This window comes from Anas platyrhynchos, chromosome 2 (assembly GCF_047663525.1).
Source record: "Anas platyrhynchos isolate ZD024472 breed Pekin duck chromosome 2, IASCAAS_PekinDuck_T2T, whole genome shotgun sequence".
NCBI lineage: Eukaryota > Metazoa > Chordata > Aves > Anseriformes > Anatidae > Anas > Anas platyrhynchos.
Window position 1 is genome coordinate 44,852,676 of NC_092588.1, and position 17,461 is coordinate 44,870,136.

Consider the following 17,461-nt stretch of genomic DNA (forward strand, 5'->3'; position numbering starts at 1 on the left):
CAACTAGGAGATCTTTAATGAATTTCTGTACGTATATTAAAAAAAAAACAAAAAAAAAAACACAAAACACAACCAATAACATTGTTCTTCTGGAGCTATTTCTAACAGAGTTTTTGGAACCCAGGAGCCTTATATCACTTTCAGTGCAGTAGTTCATAGTCACATACTAAGATACTCAGTGGAAGAAAGCACCAATGATCAATGATACCTTTTCTCCTTTACGTTTTGGAACTACACGTTCAGACTCCTTATCACACTTGTTGCCCAACAGTATTACGTCCACTTCATCACCTGCTTTCTGAAAGAGAACCAGCATTAGTAAGTGTCATGTTAGGAAAAAAGCAAACAACGTAAACCTTTCACCTTCAACTCACACTAACCTTCAACACTATTCCCTTGAAAGTAAAGGCTAAATTCTGTCCTGACCTTTTCATCTGTGGAAACATTTTTCATGAGTTCACAGGATTCTGAGGAAAACATCAAGACTGCACAGAGCAGAGAAAAGCCGTTTACAAGCACAGGGCATAACTTGGAACATCTTTCAATATGGTATAAAGTATATGGTGCGTGGGTGCTGTCTTCTGATGAATGCTTGATCTTGAGGTTTTAAAGTGACTGGAAATGCCCCAAAGTCACAGACACTGCCCTCCCTGAAGTAACGGGTTCATGGATTAGCATGTTAGTCAGGTCTACATCTGGCACTCAAAGGGAAAAAAGGAAAGAATTTGCTGCACCTGAAAGAGCACCTCTCTGTACTTCACTTTTGCACACAGACAGTAAAATTACATTCAAGGTGCTCAAACTCAACATAAAAGTTTGATTATTCCAAGACACTCAGAAGAAGGCAATAGATTTTTAATGAAGTAAAAATTTTAAAACCTCATTGATTTCAGAAGGAAGAAAAATCTAGCTTTTTGACCTTGTCTCCATCCTTCGTTCCACTAATCCAGTTACGTACATGATGACTCTGGATGCTTTACATCAGTGTTATTTTAAGATAAGCCATTGTAACTCTACATGACTGGAATAATGACAGGGAAACGGAACAGTTCAGCAACAGAATGTGGAAATTGCAAACTGACAATTGTTGTGAAAAACACAGTATTTAAAACCACTTTTGATGTTTAAATGGAGGAAGCTGAGGGTCTTAGTCTAGGGGCAATGCACATGTGATCTGATCCCATGACATATTCTGAAAGTAAATGCTCTCACAGCTCCTCTGATGATTGAAATAGTTTGATCTCATGCTACAGATCTCTCTACAAGGATGCTGATTAAATCTCTGATCTCTAATAAATTCTTAATTTTTATAATACTAATAAAGCTGTAGGGTGTCTCTATCTCTTTCAGAGAGGATTAAAACAAGCTCATAGCTTGAAATTTTTTCTGTGGAAAGACTGAAAGGAACAGGTATATATGCAAGTATATTCACCTACCCAATGTGACAGAAGATGCCTCATCTCCAAATAAGCAACAACAAGAGAACACTGATAATTCATCATTACAGCTGCACTACAATTCCGGTATCAGAAGAAGCCAAACACTTCGAGCATTCACAACCACGATTCTCAGAATCTGTACCATAAGACAAAAACAGGCACAGACAACCCTCTTCCCCTGAGCACTCACAACTGCACATGGACACAAGTACCCCCAATAGAGAAATTTAAAGAAAAATCTCTATTCATTAAAGGATGACAGAATCGTTATTTTTTGTCTTTTTTTTTTCCCTCTCTTTTACAACTAAGTTGCCTCATTTGAAGAGTACAGCAGTGGGCACAATTTATTATTAAGGAACACCATTTCACTTTTTTAATTCACTCTCATTTTAGAGTCAGCTAATCTCATTTCATAACCACAGCTGATGTTCAAGACAATGCAGTATTAAAATGAAGTAAGCTCATCATAAGAGTATAAAGTACAGGCCAAAAATAATGAATCAGTCTAACCTGGATTAATAGACCAAAATGTTGGCTGTTCCAGAATGCGCTGGAGCTTTACTCATTAAGGTGAATGGTTCTCCTACATAAAATTGCATACATCAGTCCTTAAAATAGGGTAAATAGACAATTTAATCTCATCATGTAATCAACTTTTTATTTGAAAGAAGGCTGTATGCAGCTGAGGGTTTTACCAGTGACATTTGACTTCACTCTGAAGCAAAAGGTCAAAAGAAAATGCTAGCATCCTTTCTGTACAAAAACATGAAATCCATCCTGTTGTGTATTTCTGCACAAACAGCACAACTTTTTAAAGTGGAAATGTTCTTTCTATACAATTTCAAATAATAAAAACATCTGAAGGGTCTAAATGCCAGGCCTTTCAGTATTTACTTTCATAAATAACTATATTTCTACATTAATACAATTTCATTATGAATTTTCACTTTGACTGGATTTTTTTTAAAGTTAACATCTTGAAGTTTCTTCATTTTAGAAAACTAAAGGGTATAAACCAAAATTACCTTCATTTTAAATTTTGAAAACTGATTGTGCAGATGAAGTCTTAAAAAAATACCTCAATATGAGTAGGCAGAAGCTTGACCATGTGCTCAGTTGGCATAAAAACTGCAGAGGTACACTGATTTCCATCGGCCAAAAATGTGGCTCTTCAGTGCTTCTAAAAGCTCACTGTGTATTTTCATCCTCTTTTATTTATAGCGTAGGAATAAGCCTTGCAAATGCAAAATCTATAGCTAAAAAGAGGATGATTATTTTACAGTTGTTAAGATGCTATTATGTAAGCCAGCTAACGTCGTCAGGAAGCATTTCTCCCATGTCATGGAAAAGTACTATCAAAATTTAATCAAGGCAAAAAGAAGAAAAAAAAAAAGAGCAAATTTCTTTTTTTGAGCAGTGAAAAAAAAAGTGTTTTGCCTTGGTATTTCAAAAATACATCCAGAGTTTTGGTTGACTCTCAGTTTTTATTCTGCTTTTAACATTTCAAAGTTTATATTCCACTGAAAATTCAAATTAAAAAAGTACAAACTTGGAGAAAACCTAGCCTATATATATATATATATGTGTATTTAATGTCCAAAAAGGCTACACCAACACCCTATTTTTCTCCAAAATTTGAAGTTGTGAGATTTATTGAACAACCAAGTGTTTTGACTAGTTTGGAAGAGTTTGGAGTCACCAGGTTTTGGCAAAAGCTGGAGTCAGGCTGCTGCTTGCCAGCTGCTGTGTTGGGTGGCCACATGAGGGAGCAGCACCATAGCCACAATCTCAGTGGTGCCACAGACCGGACTAGGAACACGGCTCACATCAGGTAACACCATCGTGTGCTCATGCAGCCTGCTCCAGCAGCAGCCATCCATCCCTGGCCCTAAATAACTACAGGACTGCTTACCTTTTACCTAACCTGTGTGTTCAACCTGGTAAATGCATATTCTGAGTCACCTTGCCTATGTAGGTAGTAAGAGAAACCAAGAGTGCAATATGGAGAATGCCTTGCTCATTCTTTTTGTATGTATTCTTTTTCCCCCGATGTTTTTCTGCACTTTTTCTCATTCTGCAGAGAAACTTTTCACAGACTTGTTGTGAATTTATACGTCAAAAGTAGCACAAACACCTGTTTGGAAAGAGAACGGCATCACATGTGTACTTGCAGCCTACTGGGAGACCATCCCTTCACTTAAATGGTGAGCACAGACCCTACCGTGAATGGGTGGCCTCAGCCTGCCCCCTGCAGCATGCTGAACATTATTAATCTGAAGCTCATCCTGACTCCTTGTATCTACCTGGTGAAATATTACTTTTTTCTCAGAATCACCACCTTGTCCTTCCACCATGTTGCCACAGCATAGCTGTACAGGGCTGCACTGTTTTGATAATCACTGATTACAGCTTGAAAGGGAAATGGAAGTTTGCTTGCAGGTCCAAACAGTGAAACAGAACCCAGATCTGATAAAAACACTATAGTAATGCTTCATTAGTTTGTATGTAAGGAAAATGAGTAGCATTAATGTAATTTTTCAGATATGAAGATGAGATCAGCACACAGCAAGATGAAGGCAGAGCTGGGGAAGGTCATAAAGCAAGGAAGTTTCTTCCTCCTACTTAATAGACAACGATATCAAGAACTTACCCCTTTTACTAATGAAGAATAATTTGTTAAGAATACACTGTCCCCACATTCTCTTTGACAGCATCACTTGCAGTGTTCAAATTATGATTCTTACAGATAACTCTTTCCACATATTTTTCCAAGGGCCATGCTTTGACCTCAATTACAAATGCCTCATTTCTGTTTTTTTGGTGGAATTGTACAAGTGGTGGAATTGGTTTATCTATTAACAAACTTAGACTTCATTGGACATAAACCAATTTATCCTCAAACCAATCTGAGATTAGAGATAGAGCAATTTAGCAAAATGACAAGGACAAGAAATTTTCAGTTCTAATCAGAGTTGTAACAACAAACCCATCTACGAATTCAATCCTTTTGGCACCAGGCTTTCCCATCTGAAGAAGAAAAACTCAGAGCAATTTGAAGTCAAACTAATTTACATTTGCAAAGCATTTTGCTGTGGAGCTTTTATTTAAATATGATGCAGATATACTTTCCAAGATCCTAACTCTCAGATGCATCACATTGCACAGAACCAGAAAAGGGCACTATGTTGAATCAGCAGCAACCCACCACACCCATACATCCAATATCCTGGTTGAGGGGTCACTTATTTCAGATACCACAAGAAGAAAGCTAGTGTATTACAAAAACACCAGATTACATCAACCAGTTCTTGCACATGATTTCCAGCATAAAGGTAATTGTTAGGAATTGGTAATGCCATCTTCATGGCCACATCAGGAAACTAGCACAAAGAAAACCAGGGCCTGCCATCTATGTCAAAGTTTCTGGTGACCCATACCCCATGTGTGACTCATGGAGTGATTCAGGTTGGTAAGGACTTCTGGAAGTCATCTGGTCTAACCCCGTGCTCAGAACTGGCCCAACTTTGAAGTCATGTGGTGAGGTTGCTCAAGGACCTGTGGAACTGAATTTTACACATCTCCAGAGATCCAGATGCTCTCAGAGAACCTTTTTAAGGATTTACTACTGGGAGTAATTTTTTTGCTGTTATGTTAACTGGGATCTTCTTCAACACATCCTGAAAAGAACTGCTTTCTACAAATGGATTTGGTACACAGTTACTTGTATTTGATTTTTAACAGCCAAATAGAATCAGCCTTTCTGAACTCAGCAGTCTAGAGGAAAAAAACAACACAATAAATATGGTATCACCTATGAATAAAGAATGGTTGCAGGTTCTAAAGTAATTTTCCTGCAATGATCATGCTCCTAAGGAGTGCACTACAAATCCAATATACCTGTACTGGATTTGTCAATGAAGTCCTACAATGCTCAGTTGTGACTATATTATTCTAGTAACCTTTTTATATACAATCCTGTTACTTAGTTCTGCTCTAGTACTGAGCACAAATGTTAGAACAATACAGGTACAAAACTATAGTTATGTCTTGAATTTCCTTAAACAATAATTCATTTTTAATAGGAGAGTTGCTGTATTCCAAACTTAAAATAATTTAAATACAATGATAACATTACTAGCAATCTGATTGCAATAGCACTGACTGACCAGTTTTTCTAAAATCAGTGGAGTTTCTAAGAATGCTAAACTGCTTAGATTTTTACAGCAGTTGAAAATAAAAATGGCTTAGCACACTGAACAGATTTTTAAAAATCCTTCAATTTAAAAGCTCTATGTACAAAGAATTAAAAAGCAAGAGTGCAATTGTAATAACTGAATCACCTCAAAAATCCTGTTTGATTGGTTCAGGTATAAACTTTACCTAACAATCTGTCTTTTAACAAAACCTGTACCTGTTTCCTTTTTTATTATTTATTTTTTTACCCTTGCACATTTTTAAGGATGCTGTAGTAACAGCCACTTTGATACTGGGCATCTGTGGGGAATTAAATACTGGTTTGCATGTACAGACCAAAGCAAATTCAAGGAATGTTGATATCCTCCAGCAAGTAATTAATTTTCATGATATGCCCTATGTTGTAACAGTTATTGCTTAGAAACACTTCTTTTACAATGAAAAGTCCCACACATTTACACCAATACAGTTCAGAAATTGATACTACACTATGATTAAATTATTTTTTATTATTATCTAGCTCCATTACAACACTCACTAACTGCTAGTTTTAAGATTGGTACAATCAATCATGCAATTTACATTCCTAGAAATTGTTTGATATATATATATTTTTTATTTTAAAATAAGGAAGTAATTTTGGGGGTAAGATTAAACAATGTAATTATTAATAGCTTTAGCATGTTTACATGAAAACTTTTACGTGTCATGAACAGAAAGCAGGCTCATGCAGGTGTGATTTCCAGATGGACTCAAGCAGATCTAAGCTTTACCACTGAAGTACTGTGGCTACAAGTGCTAGTCCCATCCTTCCCTCCCCCTGTGAATCAACTATCTTGTTGATCTAATTAAAGGCGACAGGGCAAAATGACCCCTTTGAAGGAAGTATGAAGTTAGATAAATATTTCATACATATATATAGATATGTATATATACATGTATATCACAGAATCACAGAATGGCTGAGGTTGGAAGAGACCTCTGAAGATTATCTAGTCCAAACCTCTGCTGAGCAGGATCACCTACAGCACGTTGTGCAGGATGGCATCCAGGCTGATTTTGAGTATCTCCAGAGAAGGAGACTCCAAAACCCCTCTGGGCAATCTGTTCCAGTGCTGTAACCCTCACAGCAAAGTGCCCTCTCATATTCAGCCAGAATTTCCTGTGCTTCGGTTTGTGCCTGTTGCTTCTCATCCAGTCGCTGGGCACAACTGAAAAGAGACCGGCTCCATCTTCTCGACACTCTCCCCTCAGATAATTATACACATTGATGAGGTCTGCCCTCAGTCTTCTCTTTTTCAGGCTAAACAGGCCCAGTTCTCTCAGCCTGTCCTCATACAACAGGTACTCCAGGCCTCTCATTGTCTTCATAGCCCTCCTCTGGACTTGCTTCAGCAGTTCCATGTCCCTCTTGTACTGGGGAGCCCACAACTGGATGCAATACTCCAGGTGAGACCTCACCACGGCTAAGTAGAGGGGCAGGATCACCTCCCTTCACCTTCTGAATGCAGCCCAGGATACCATTGACCTTCTTGGCCACAAGGGCATGTTGCTGGCTCATGGATAATCTACACTTCCAGCTCCAGGTAACAGTAAGTCTACTATCAGACCGTATGCTCAGTTAAATCATAGCTCATCATAAAACTGTACTACCAGTCATGTATCCAGTTGTTACTTTTGTTGGTTTGCCTAACAGAAGGGAAGACACTTTTCTTAACATAATGATAAAATATGTTGGAAGTGTGTGCAGACAAGCCACTTAGGATATTTTCATCAAGTCTCCTTCGTAAAACATTATTGAAGTTACACTCTGTTGACAGTAAGACTTCTAAGCTAGCCATAAGGTCAAGGATAATATTGTACCAGGTCATCATAGATAGTTATGTTCTTAATACTGAAGCAATGTAAATGCAATGTCCTACCAACAGTATAAGATACCCTAAGTACGTATTATGGGATATATGACCATACATAGGTCATTAATTCATCTGTATACTGAAGGTGTGACAAGAGAAAAGGATGTCTTTGATGTTTTTCTTTCAGAGCCTGCTTTTCCAAGATGAGCTCTTCCTTCCATCCATCCATCCATCCATCCATCCATCCATCCATCCATCCATCCATCCATCCAACCGTCCATCCATCCATCGTGTCATATTCCTACCAGTTTGCAGAGGCTGTAAGTATTATAAAAAAAAACTGCCTAAATGTTTACTTGATTTTAATCAACAAAGAGCATTATCTTGTTTGGATTCTTACGCAGCCATACTAACTATAAACTTTTTGTGTCAATACATAGAAAATAGACCTATCTCTACCCAATAGCACACATCAAGAGGGACTGAGCAATATTACTCAGGCCACTAATGGCAGGAAAAGGGGGAATGGTTTTAAATTAAAGAAGGGAAGATTTAAATTATATGGAAATTAGGAGGAAATTCTTCGCTCAGAAGGTAGTGAGGCACTGGAACAGTCTGCCTGGAAATGTTGTGGATGCCCCATCCCTGGAGGCGTTCAAAGTGTTCAAGGATGGATGAGGCCCTGGGCAACCTGGTCCACTGGGAGGCATCCCTGCCCATGGCAGTGGAGTTGTAGCAAGGTGATCTTTAAGGTCCCTTCCGACCCAAGGCATTCCATAATTCAGTGATTCTGTGAATACAGGCTCCCAGTACTGGTTTACAGGCAGCTCAGTGATCTGATGCCTGACAATTTCCTCCTTAACTCCTTCCTGACCTTGTTCCCACACATTCTTCTCCCGGCCTTCCTATTCCTCTCCCTTATGACAACTCCATAAACTGCCAGACCTTTCTATGAACCTCTTAAGATCACTAACACAGCGGAAAACTACACAACTGTTTTTGCTGTGTTAATTTTTCACCACATTAGTGAGGTGGAGTGAAGCTCAGAGGGGTCTAACAAGCTCCAGAAGCAGCACAACAGGAGCAAACTTTCACATGCAGGCAAGTTTGTAGGAACATGCTCCCTGCCTGGCAGTCATGCGCTGCTGAATCCCTTCCTATGTCACATGCAAACAGACTTTTCTGGCTGCAGTACCACAAGCAGATGAACTAAACCAACAGTTCGCTGCACCAAAAAAGGACTGACCCTGCTCTCTCCCATTTCCTCCCATTCTCACATGGGAATATACAGCAAGGAAAAACAGGATGTTTCATTTGATTTGCTTAATATGATTTTTGGAATGAGGTGATGACATAACAAGTAATGAAATTAGGAAAGGGCAATCACTGATTATTATATGGAATTTTGACATTGAAGCTAATTAAAATCCTGGGAGAAACTCATGGAGCTTGGCTTGTAGGTCTTGTGAACAGCCACACTGGTGACAAGAGCACTGTAACATAGTGTATGTGAAACTGGATTTGAAGATGTGTTTTAAATGTATTTCAGAAAACACTCCTGTATCAGCAACGGGTTGCTCTGGATAATCTACACGGTCCTTCAGTTTCACATAACATTAAGCTTACTATCATACCATGTGCTGAATTAAATATAAGAAATTGTGGTTAGAAACATACAGCTCCAGGAACAACAATAAATTTTGTGCATTCATTTAAAACATTAACTGCAGTAATTCATTAACTACCTTCATTAAAAGGTCAACTACTGTGAAATATATTTACCTCATGGATATCTTTCATCCAGCTTGTGATGCCTTGAAAACTGTCCATATTTGTGATGTCATATACAAGCACAAAGCCTTGTGCTCCACGAAAATAGCTAGTACTAAGTGTATGGAAACGTTCCTGGCCAGCAGTATCCCTGAAAGAAACCATAAAAAGTCACCAAAAAATGCATAAATAAATTTAAAATCAATGAATAAACTGTAGAACCCCTCCCTTTGAGAAAAATCGCTTTATTTTCCAAAGTTGAATAAATTTTGAACTATGTATGAAAGGAACAAGTGAATATAAGGATGGGAGGAAATCTGGATGCCAGGTTTCAAGTATGTTCAGCAGTCAAAGAAATACACTGAAGTTTAGGTTGAGTAACACAGCCCTACTAGGAAAGCTAACCCAGTGGCTGAAGTCTGAGTGTAACTTCAAACTCACCACTTTATACACAGTTCAAGTTCACTACCTTGTACATAGTTAATCAGCAAGATGAGTTCAATTCAGGTGGCAAAAAAATAAATAAAATCTGAAGTACAAGCACTGCAGGTGTCAGATGGTATCCTACACTCTGACTAGTACTTTGTAAACTGCGACACAGAAAGTGATCTGGTTTAGATGGAAGACAGGTATTTGGAAAGAAATGTAATATACTGGGATGCAGGGATTCCTACACACAAATATGCCTTAAGAAAGCTGCCAACAAGCCTTCAAAACTTTTGTATTAGAAGCTGAGATGGAGTAACTGAATATCTAACACTGGTCAGATAATTCAGATACAGAGTTACTCCTTAGAATTAAATACTGATAACTATAGATAACTGTCTGTATTGGATGCCTGTAGACATAGCTGTCTGCATTCCTATATACCATTTAGAAAAGCCTCAAAAACAAACAAACAAAAAAGGAGTGTAAGCTCCCAAAGATTCGTCTGAATAGTTTTCAGTCATTTGAGCCTGCATTTGTTGGGTAATGAAACATAACATTTTCTTGCTTTGTCACTTCCCTCAATGTTCCCATACAATTAAATATACTTAATATGGTTTGTAGATCTGCATTGTGTGCATGCTGTTAACAGCAAAGTTTTATTGCTAAAGCAATCTAGCAACAACTCTCTTTTTATCTTACTTTAGTTAAAAAGAAAGTTAATGCAAAAAAAAAAAGTTTAGTTAACGCAAAAAATATGCTCCCCTATCCGAAATTAAAATTTTAAAATGACCTGCTACATAACAGTTGCACTTAAATGCAGGCATGCACATAAAAGCAGATGAGATTTTTCATGTGATAATGCAATTTAATTGGCTTTCATTTGTGATATAAATTAAAACTTACCATATTTGAAGTTTCACTCTTGTATCATTAAGCGTTATAGGCTTTACTTTAAAATCAATGCCTAGAAGAAAGAAGAAAATCTGTAACATTTCTTGTAACGTGGATTTGCTTTTGAAGAATGTTTCTTAGCTCTAGTAATCATGCAATTTTGAATGGAAGGTGAAAAGGAACTCTATCAAACGAAGAAAAACTAACCATATACATTCAAAATGGAAGCTGCAAAAGGAAATTATTCAGTGGTGAAGACAACCATGTGCCAATAAATACAATGGAGGGGCAGGTCAAAGCAAAGGTGCAGATATTCTGAAATGACATGTGCTTATTTCCATTACTAGACAAATGCTAGGACAGCAGTTGCATGGTTTATGCACAATAATACTTGGCAAATACATCGGTGATTTCAGTTGTTTCCAGTTTCATCAAAAAGGCTATATATAGTTAGAAACAAAAGCTTACAAAGCTGTTACACGCACAATACCATTTCTCAGTCTTCAGTCCCAAATCCCTAAAAAAAAATAATCTAGGGTTACATGAACAGGAATAGAAATTATTTGCATCAGTTAAATGCGAAGACAAGCATACACTGGATTTCATTCAAATCAACAATTGTCTCTGTAGTCTTTATCTCTGTGTATCTCGAATCCAGAGTGTTAATGCTAAAACCAGCCACTAGCACTTGAAATCACTGATGAATATTGTCTCTACATACATTACATGTCCTTCCTCAAAGATACTTTCCTTATAATTTATAGTGCTTTATTATATTATCAAATTAGGATGACAAGTGTGGGAAATCACACCTGGATTCATGCCTTGATGAAGCTCCAAACTTAACATTAGAATCTGTTTGCTATCACCTGCTACCTTGGAGTGATGTATTTCCTCACTATCCTGCTGAAATTTGAAATACATTTCACTGATTTCTCTTTACTTTTTTTTTTTTTTTTTTCTCCCTGAAAATTAACCAGGCAATTACATTAAGTCAATTACATTAAGTAAAGGTAAGGTAGCATTGTGGTAGCTGGCCCAACTGCATTCTCCATGGCCAGGAATCCACAAGGTCAATACAAAAGGAAAGCATTCATGGTAATAAAATATCAATGCAGTGAAGGAAATGTTCCCTTCTTTTTATTTCTGAATGCATTTTGTGCAAATCTTTGCAGAGTACATGTTCACATGCAAGATTCCAATGGTAGTAACATTTTCATGTGCATGTGGCAAAAGAGTTTAAAATTATTATGATAATCATGTCCTTCACTTGATGAATTTTTATTGAAGCTTCAATAGCAAGGGAAGATGAAATAATATAATTGGTATCTGTAATTAATATTACACAAAGCTTCCTTGATGGAATTAATAATGATGTCTGGAAAGGTAATTTAAGCCAGATTTGCTCATGTGCTCATGTCAGTTGAAATTTAAATGTTACAGAAAACATTTGCTCCTGAAATTCACATGGTTTTGTTTAATTATCTGTATCACTTTCTACAATTGATGTTAGAGCACTTGAGAGGGACAAGGCACTTACTAGGAGGCTGGAAAGTCACTTTCAAATGGTGCAAAAAATTACACTCCACCTAGGGATTCCCAGACCCATAAGAAACAGTTTTTATTTGACATACACTTTAATAATAAATTGATATAAGATTTTTTTTTTATTATTTATAAAAAGGGAAGCAGAGTGCTGAATCAGACTAAAACTTAATCTAAATTAAAATAAGGCATATTGACTTCTTAAGTCAACTTCAAAATTTATTGACCTAAAAGGTCAATGAATGTTAGTGAAAAACAGAAGTCAATATGTTCTGCATGCATGAATTGCTCATGTCTTTATATGAAATTTCATGCAAACTTAGCAAATTGAAAAGACAAAAAAGAAAAATGAGAAATAAAATGCCAAAGACAGCTCACAGATTTCAGATGCTTTTAGGCCCGTGTACTATACAATATGATCAACATAACGAAGCTAGCATTGATTACTGCTCTTGAGATGAACGTTATTTGAATGCAACAGCTTGTACTTGCTTCTTCTAAGCTGTCAAATAAAACCAAGAATGGGTACACGGGGTACAAGCTCAAATTCTAGTTGTTATTTCCAAGTTTTATATGCGTGTAAGTTTTATAGCCATGAGATTTATTTCTTTTCTTTACTTGCAAAATAATAAATGTGGACGTATTAGGACCGAGAGACCTTGAAGACAACTAGGTCTAAGAAGCATTAAAATAGTTGTCCACGTAGGAATTCAGCTGTGAATTGCCCATGTTCTCCCTCAGCATCTACGAAACAGTCTTTGACCATGTGCAAAAGTCCTCCTCAGAGACGTCTTCTGCAGCTGGCCTACAAAATTACAAAACACTTTTCATCCCAATATAGCTGGCAAGGTCCTGACATAAAAAGCTCAAAAATACATTTATACATATTAAAATGTGAGTTTGAGCAACTCAAAGAGACAGCAGCGTACACCCCGGTGCAGCTCCTAGCCAGTCATACAGCATCTTCAGCTTTCTCTGGGAAGAGATAAGGAGCTGGTATCAACTCCCAAGCTCCCATTGAGATAAACATAACGTGTTTACCTTCAATGTAATTCATTTCTGTTGATAAACTCTACTTTGTTTCCTTGTAAAGTAAGAATTGGGGTATCCACACATGTCAGAACTGGCTGTCATAGTGCATTGAAAACAAATGCATAAATCACTTCAATTTGCAATTTCATTCTTAGGTCTTGTATTTTAGGCATAACAAATCTTTATTTATTTATTTTTTTAATATGAGCATTTTTCATTTTAATATAAGCAAAAGTTGTGTTTTGAAGAAAACTTCAAAATGAAATTATCTTTTTTTTTTTTTAATCCTAAAATGGGAGTTGAACCACTTTCAACTATGAAAGTCTGGAGTGACTCACAGCTCTACAGAAGTTTTTTCCCACAGGAAATCTGTGCCTGTGGGACCACAGCCACTATAATCCAGCAAAATAAAAACCTTACAACTGGTGAGATCACAATCCTGTTCACTTGTATACAAGAGGGTTTGTTTTTGTTCATAAACTTTCCCTGTGCCGTTATATGCAATGCCATTGTTTAAACAAAACCATTTATTCTTTATAGTCTACCATTGCCTACTATTCATAATACAATGCATCTGCCTTATGATGCATATAAGTTTAATTAGAAAACTATAACTGCTTATAATTTACCCAAACTGCATAATTGAGGAGGAGGAAGGGCACCCATCCTTGAGCATTTAAGTGCCACATAAACTGCTTTCAATGAAAATTTACTGTGGATACATTTTTTGTTTCATTTCATAAAATACATTATTTTAGAAAATTTCACTACTGCAGCCTACCAGAAATGTTGTTTCCCTGCAGTAACAGTAGTTTTTGTTTTTTTTTTCTAGTAATACAAACCCGTGAATCATGATGACAAAGAAATGAGACTCTGCAGCTCCACGACAACCTTTAACTTCTGTGAGTATGACCCTCTGTTGCTCAGGAAGGAGGTGACATACGATTTTGTCAGGAAACTCAGATGGCTGAGAAACGGAACAACCTGGATAATCTTCCCTCTACTCTAACCAGCGTTCCAGCTGGACAGGTAGGGTGAAGTATCAATTAACATCAGACGAGCGTTCAACAGGCTGCATGACAGATAGGGTTCATTTGGCTGAGCTTGTGTGAAACAGGCATGCAAGTGAAAACAGTTATTTTGATAGCATAGAAAAAGAGGAAGAAGACATCATGAACAAAAAAATCTGAAATGTTGCGATGCGTCTTCTTCCTTTACACCATTACTGACCACAACCATGATGCAAAGACTCGATTTTCTTGGTTGTAGCTGTCCTTGTGAGCCAGGAACTTCCACCTTCAACATCACCACTTCGATAGCCCTCACCCACAATCATATTAATTTTAAAAGTCCATACTCTAACATGGTTCATAAAATAGAATTAAGTGGGATGCCATGTCTCAGAAATAACTTGAAAAATCACGTGGAATTAACAAATACGAAATTTGGGTGATTCATTTATATTTCAGATAAAATACATGCTTTAGAAGTTTTTAACTCAGGAATAAGTTTCAGGAAGAAGTTTTATTACTATAAAACTAAATAAGGTTAATCTTGGTCCATAATGGTTACAAAGCTGTTTTATCTTTGCTATTCTTTATAGTCCTTCAACCCACAACTGGGGAAATATATTCTTAGTGTCATGATATGCTGGGGTTTTTGACTCTGTGATAGATTGGATTAAGAGTACAAAAAAATCTGTATCAGAATTACAATCTCATGGTTAGGTATCTAAGTTCCAATAGAAAATGGATTTAGAAAGCTGATGTTTATGATGTCCATGATATTTCTCATGGACATTCCTTGAGACTCTTTCTTGTTAAACCTCCTGTAAGTTATAAGGATCAATTTCACTACATTTCTGCTAGTTGCATCCTTCCCTTTTTGTCAGTGTTGGTTTCAGAAGATGCTTTGCAAGAAGATGCAGGAAAATAAAGGGTGGGTTTAGCTTCGCCAGTGCTCATGTGGGCAAATCAAGTAATTTCATGTAAGTCCAGTATTCCCTGTTACAAAATAGGACCAAATGCTGCCACAGATACTACCTATTATTTATTGAGTTAAGCAAACCCTTCCCACACTGAAAAATATATAGAGCTGTGCATGTTTGAAATATGGGAAGAAAACTTTTCTTGTGCACACTTTAACTTTCTATTAAAGAACGCAGAAACTGGGTTAAAAAAATAAAATATGGACACGAAGACTTTTAAAAACAAAAATTTCCTGCTCAAGGGACCCGTAAAATTTCTGTAAAAAACAAAACCACTGCAGCCCCATGCAAGCCTTCGCGCCGATGACCACTTGCAGCATGAGGAGTGCCAACTTTGCTGCTCCACAGGCGCTGTGAGCCGGGACCACGGTGGCAAGGGATGGCTCCTGGCACCCTGCTTCTGTGGGGGTATAGGGCTGGCAGCATGGGGACACAACCCCAAATCCCCTGGGTCTACCAGCGCCAACTGCTGCCGCCTACAGCGGTGGCTCCGCTTTAATAACCGGGCGGGCGGGCACTCACCGATCGTGGCCAGGTAGGAGGAGGAGCAGGCGGGCGCGCCGGGCTCCGTGTAGCTCCGCACGATGGAGGTCTTCCCCACGCAGGACTCGCCGGCCATCACCACTTTGACCAGCAGCGCCGGCTGCCCCTGCCCCAGCACCGCCATGGCACGGCCGGGCCGTGCGGGGGCCGCGGCCGCAGCTCGGCGCCGCCACGGGGGCGGGCACCGGCGTCCCTCCGCCCGCCGAGGCCGTCAGCGGCTGGGGGCCGAGCCGGGCCGGGAGGAGGGCCGGGAGAGGCGGGGAGGTCGGGCTGAGGGGCCGGGGGTGCCCCCCGTGCCCCCAAAAGGCTCCTCTGACGGGTCGAGGTGCCGGCCATTGGGGTGGTGGTGCCTCCACCGCGAGGAGCAGGGCTGTGTTAAAGCTCCTGCCGGTGCCACGCAGCCTTGAAAGAGCATTATGAAATTCTGGAGAGTTATTGTGATTTGTTTTGCCATGTGGTTTCATCACAGGGGATGAAAGAAGGAACTTTCACAATGCCCCGTAACACTTCCTCAATGAAGCGCAGAAATAAACTGTCTGGTTTGTCTTTGCTTCCTAGCGTTAGAGACAGAGGAAATAACGTTTAAAGAATTTCCTCTCTTTCACTTTTGATTTGTCTGTCACGGCGGCTTGTGGTATAAAGATCAAACATCTATCTACCACGTGGATTTGCTGTTTACATCTGGACGTTTCAACTCCCATACATACTGTGCTAATAGCAAGGCCCTTAGCCACTTGCTGATGCGCACACGGGTGTGATAGATGAGGAGTGGGACATGCCCTGGACTAAAAGTGCTGTTTACAAATATTTGTCTTTATCTAAGCCTGTAATAACTCCTCAGACATTTTCATCTTCACCCCTTCAAGCAACCTGCAATCAATTCACATACCACCGAACATCAGATTCAACATACTCACTTTTTTTGTGGAGGACAAATTAATGAAGCACACAAATTAATAAAGCACAGTTTGGGAAGTCTTCTTATCAAAGGCCCCATCAGCCCTCTCTGAACCACATACAAACCTGTATCTCTGCTAGCCAGAATCAAACTGGTTCGCCACAAACCTTTAGGACTTTGTGGTAGCAGATTTCTAAAGGGGAGCAACAGCTTGTTTCTCGATGCATGCAGTTCCTGTGATTGCTAAAAGAATGAGAATTTCTGCTGTGATTAGCAAATAATCAGCAGGAAATGACTGATAAAAACAACTGCTGAGTTATCTGGCCTTTTCAGGAGTCATTTCTGAGACATGACTGCAAAAAGCCACCAGTGCCAAAGAAAGTATCTGTCCAAGTGTTTCCATGGGGGACAGAAAAATACTGTGCGTTGATAAGACATTCTTGAATGACATTTCTGGGAAAAGTCTTTATGGGATACTTTCATCTGGCATGGTCATATGATGAAAGCATTTGTAGAGCTCTTGCAGTGCAATAAAGCTGCAAGTATGTGACTTGTTCAACAAAGTGAAGACTTGAGGAGAACAGGATTACTGTCTATCGGGGATTAAACAATAAGGATGAAACAAACAAACAAAAAAACTGTTTAAACAAAAGGGTAATAGAACGAGCAGATCCACAGTGACCATGAATGGCTGAACTAAAAAATATGAGGTTTCTAATGATATTACAGAACATTCTTTCAGCTGAGGTAAGCAGGAGAAATCTTGGTAGACGGAACATGATGAGCCTATAAAGGATGTTATAACTGCCAGCAATAGGGGAAAACTGGGCTTCAAGAACCAAAATACTTCCTATGAGAAACATCCCCTACTATCTAA

At 38.5% G+C, this 17,461-nt stretch overlaps 1 protein-coding gene across 3 annotated transcripts in view; it reads right to left on the minus strand.

Moving 5' to 3' along the window:
* LOC101793831 (ras-related protein Rab-10) overlaps positions 1 to 15,909 on the minus strand; it is a 30,197-nt gene extending 14,288 nt beyond the window's left edge. The window contains exons 1-4 of one of the 3 annotated variants that reach the window (XM_038174003.2): positions 15,666 to 15,905; positions 10,592 to 10,652; positions 9,272 to 9,410; positions 209 to 298 (exon numbers count right to left, since the gene is read on the minus strand). In XM_038174003.2, coding sequence (XP_038029931.1) covers positions 209 to 298; positions 9,272 to 9,410; positions 10,592 to 10,652; positions 15,666 to 15,810 — 435 coding nt within the window. In that variant the 5' untranslated portion in view covers positions 15,811 to 15,905. Of the gene's footprint in view, positions 1 to 208; positions 299 to 9,271; positions 9,411 to 10,591; positions 10,653 to 15,665 lie in introns of all 3 variants that reach the window. The other 2 variants (XM_021271443.4, XM_027452173.3) reach the window with 2 other exon arrangements.
* Between the last annotated feature and the right edge of the window lie 1,552 nt (positions 15,910 to 17,461).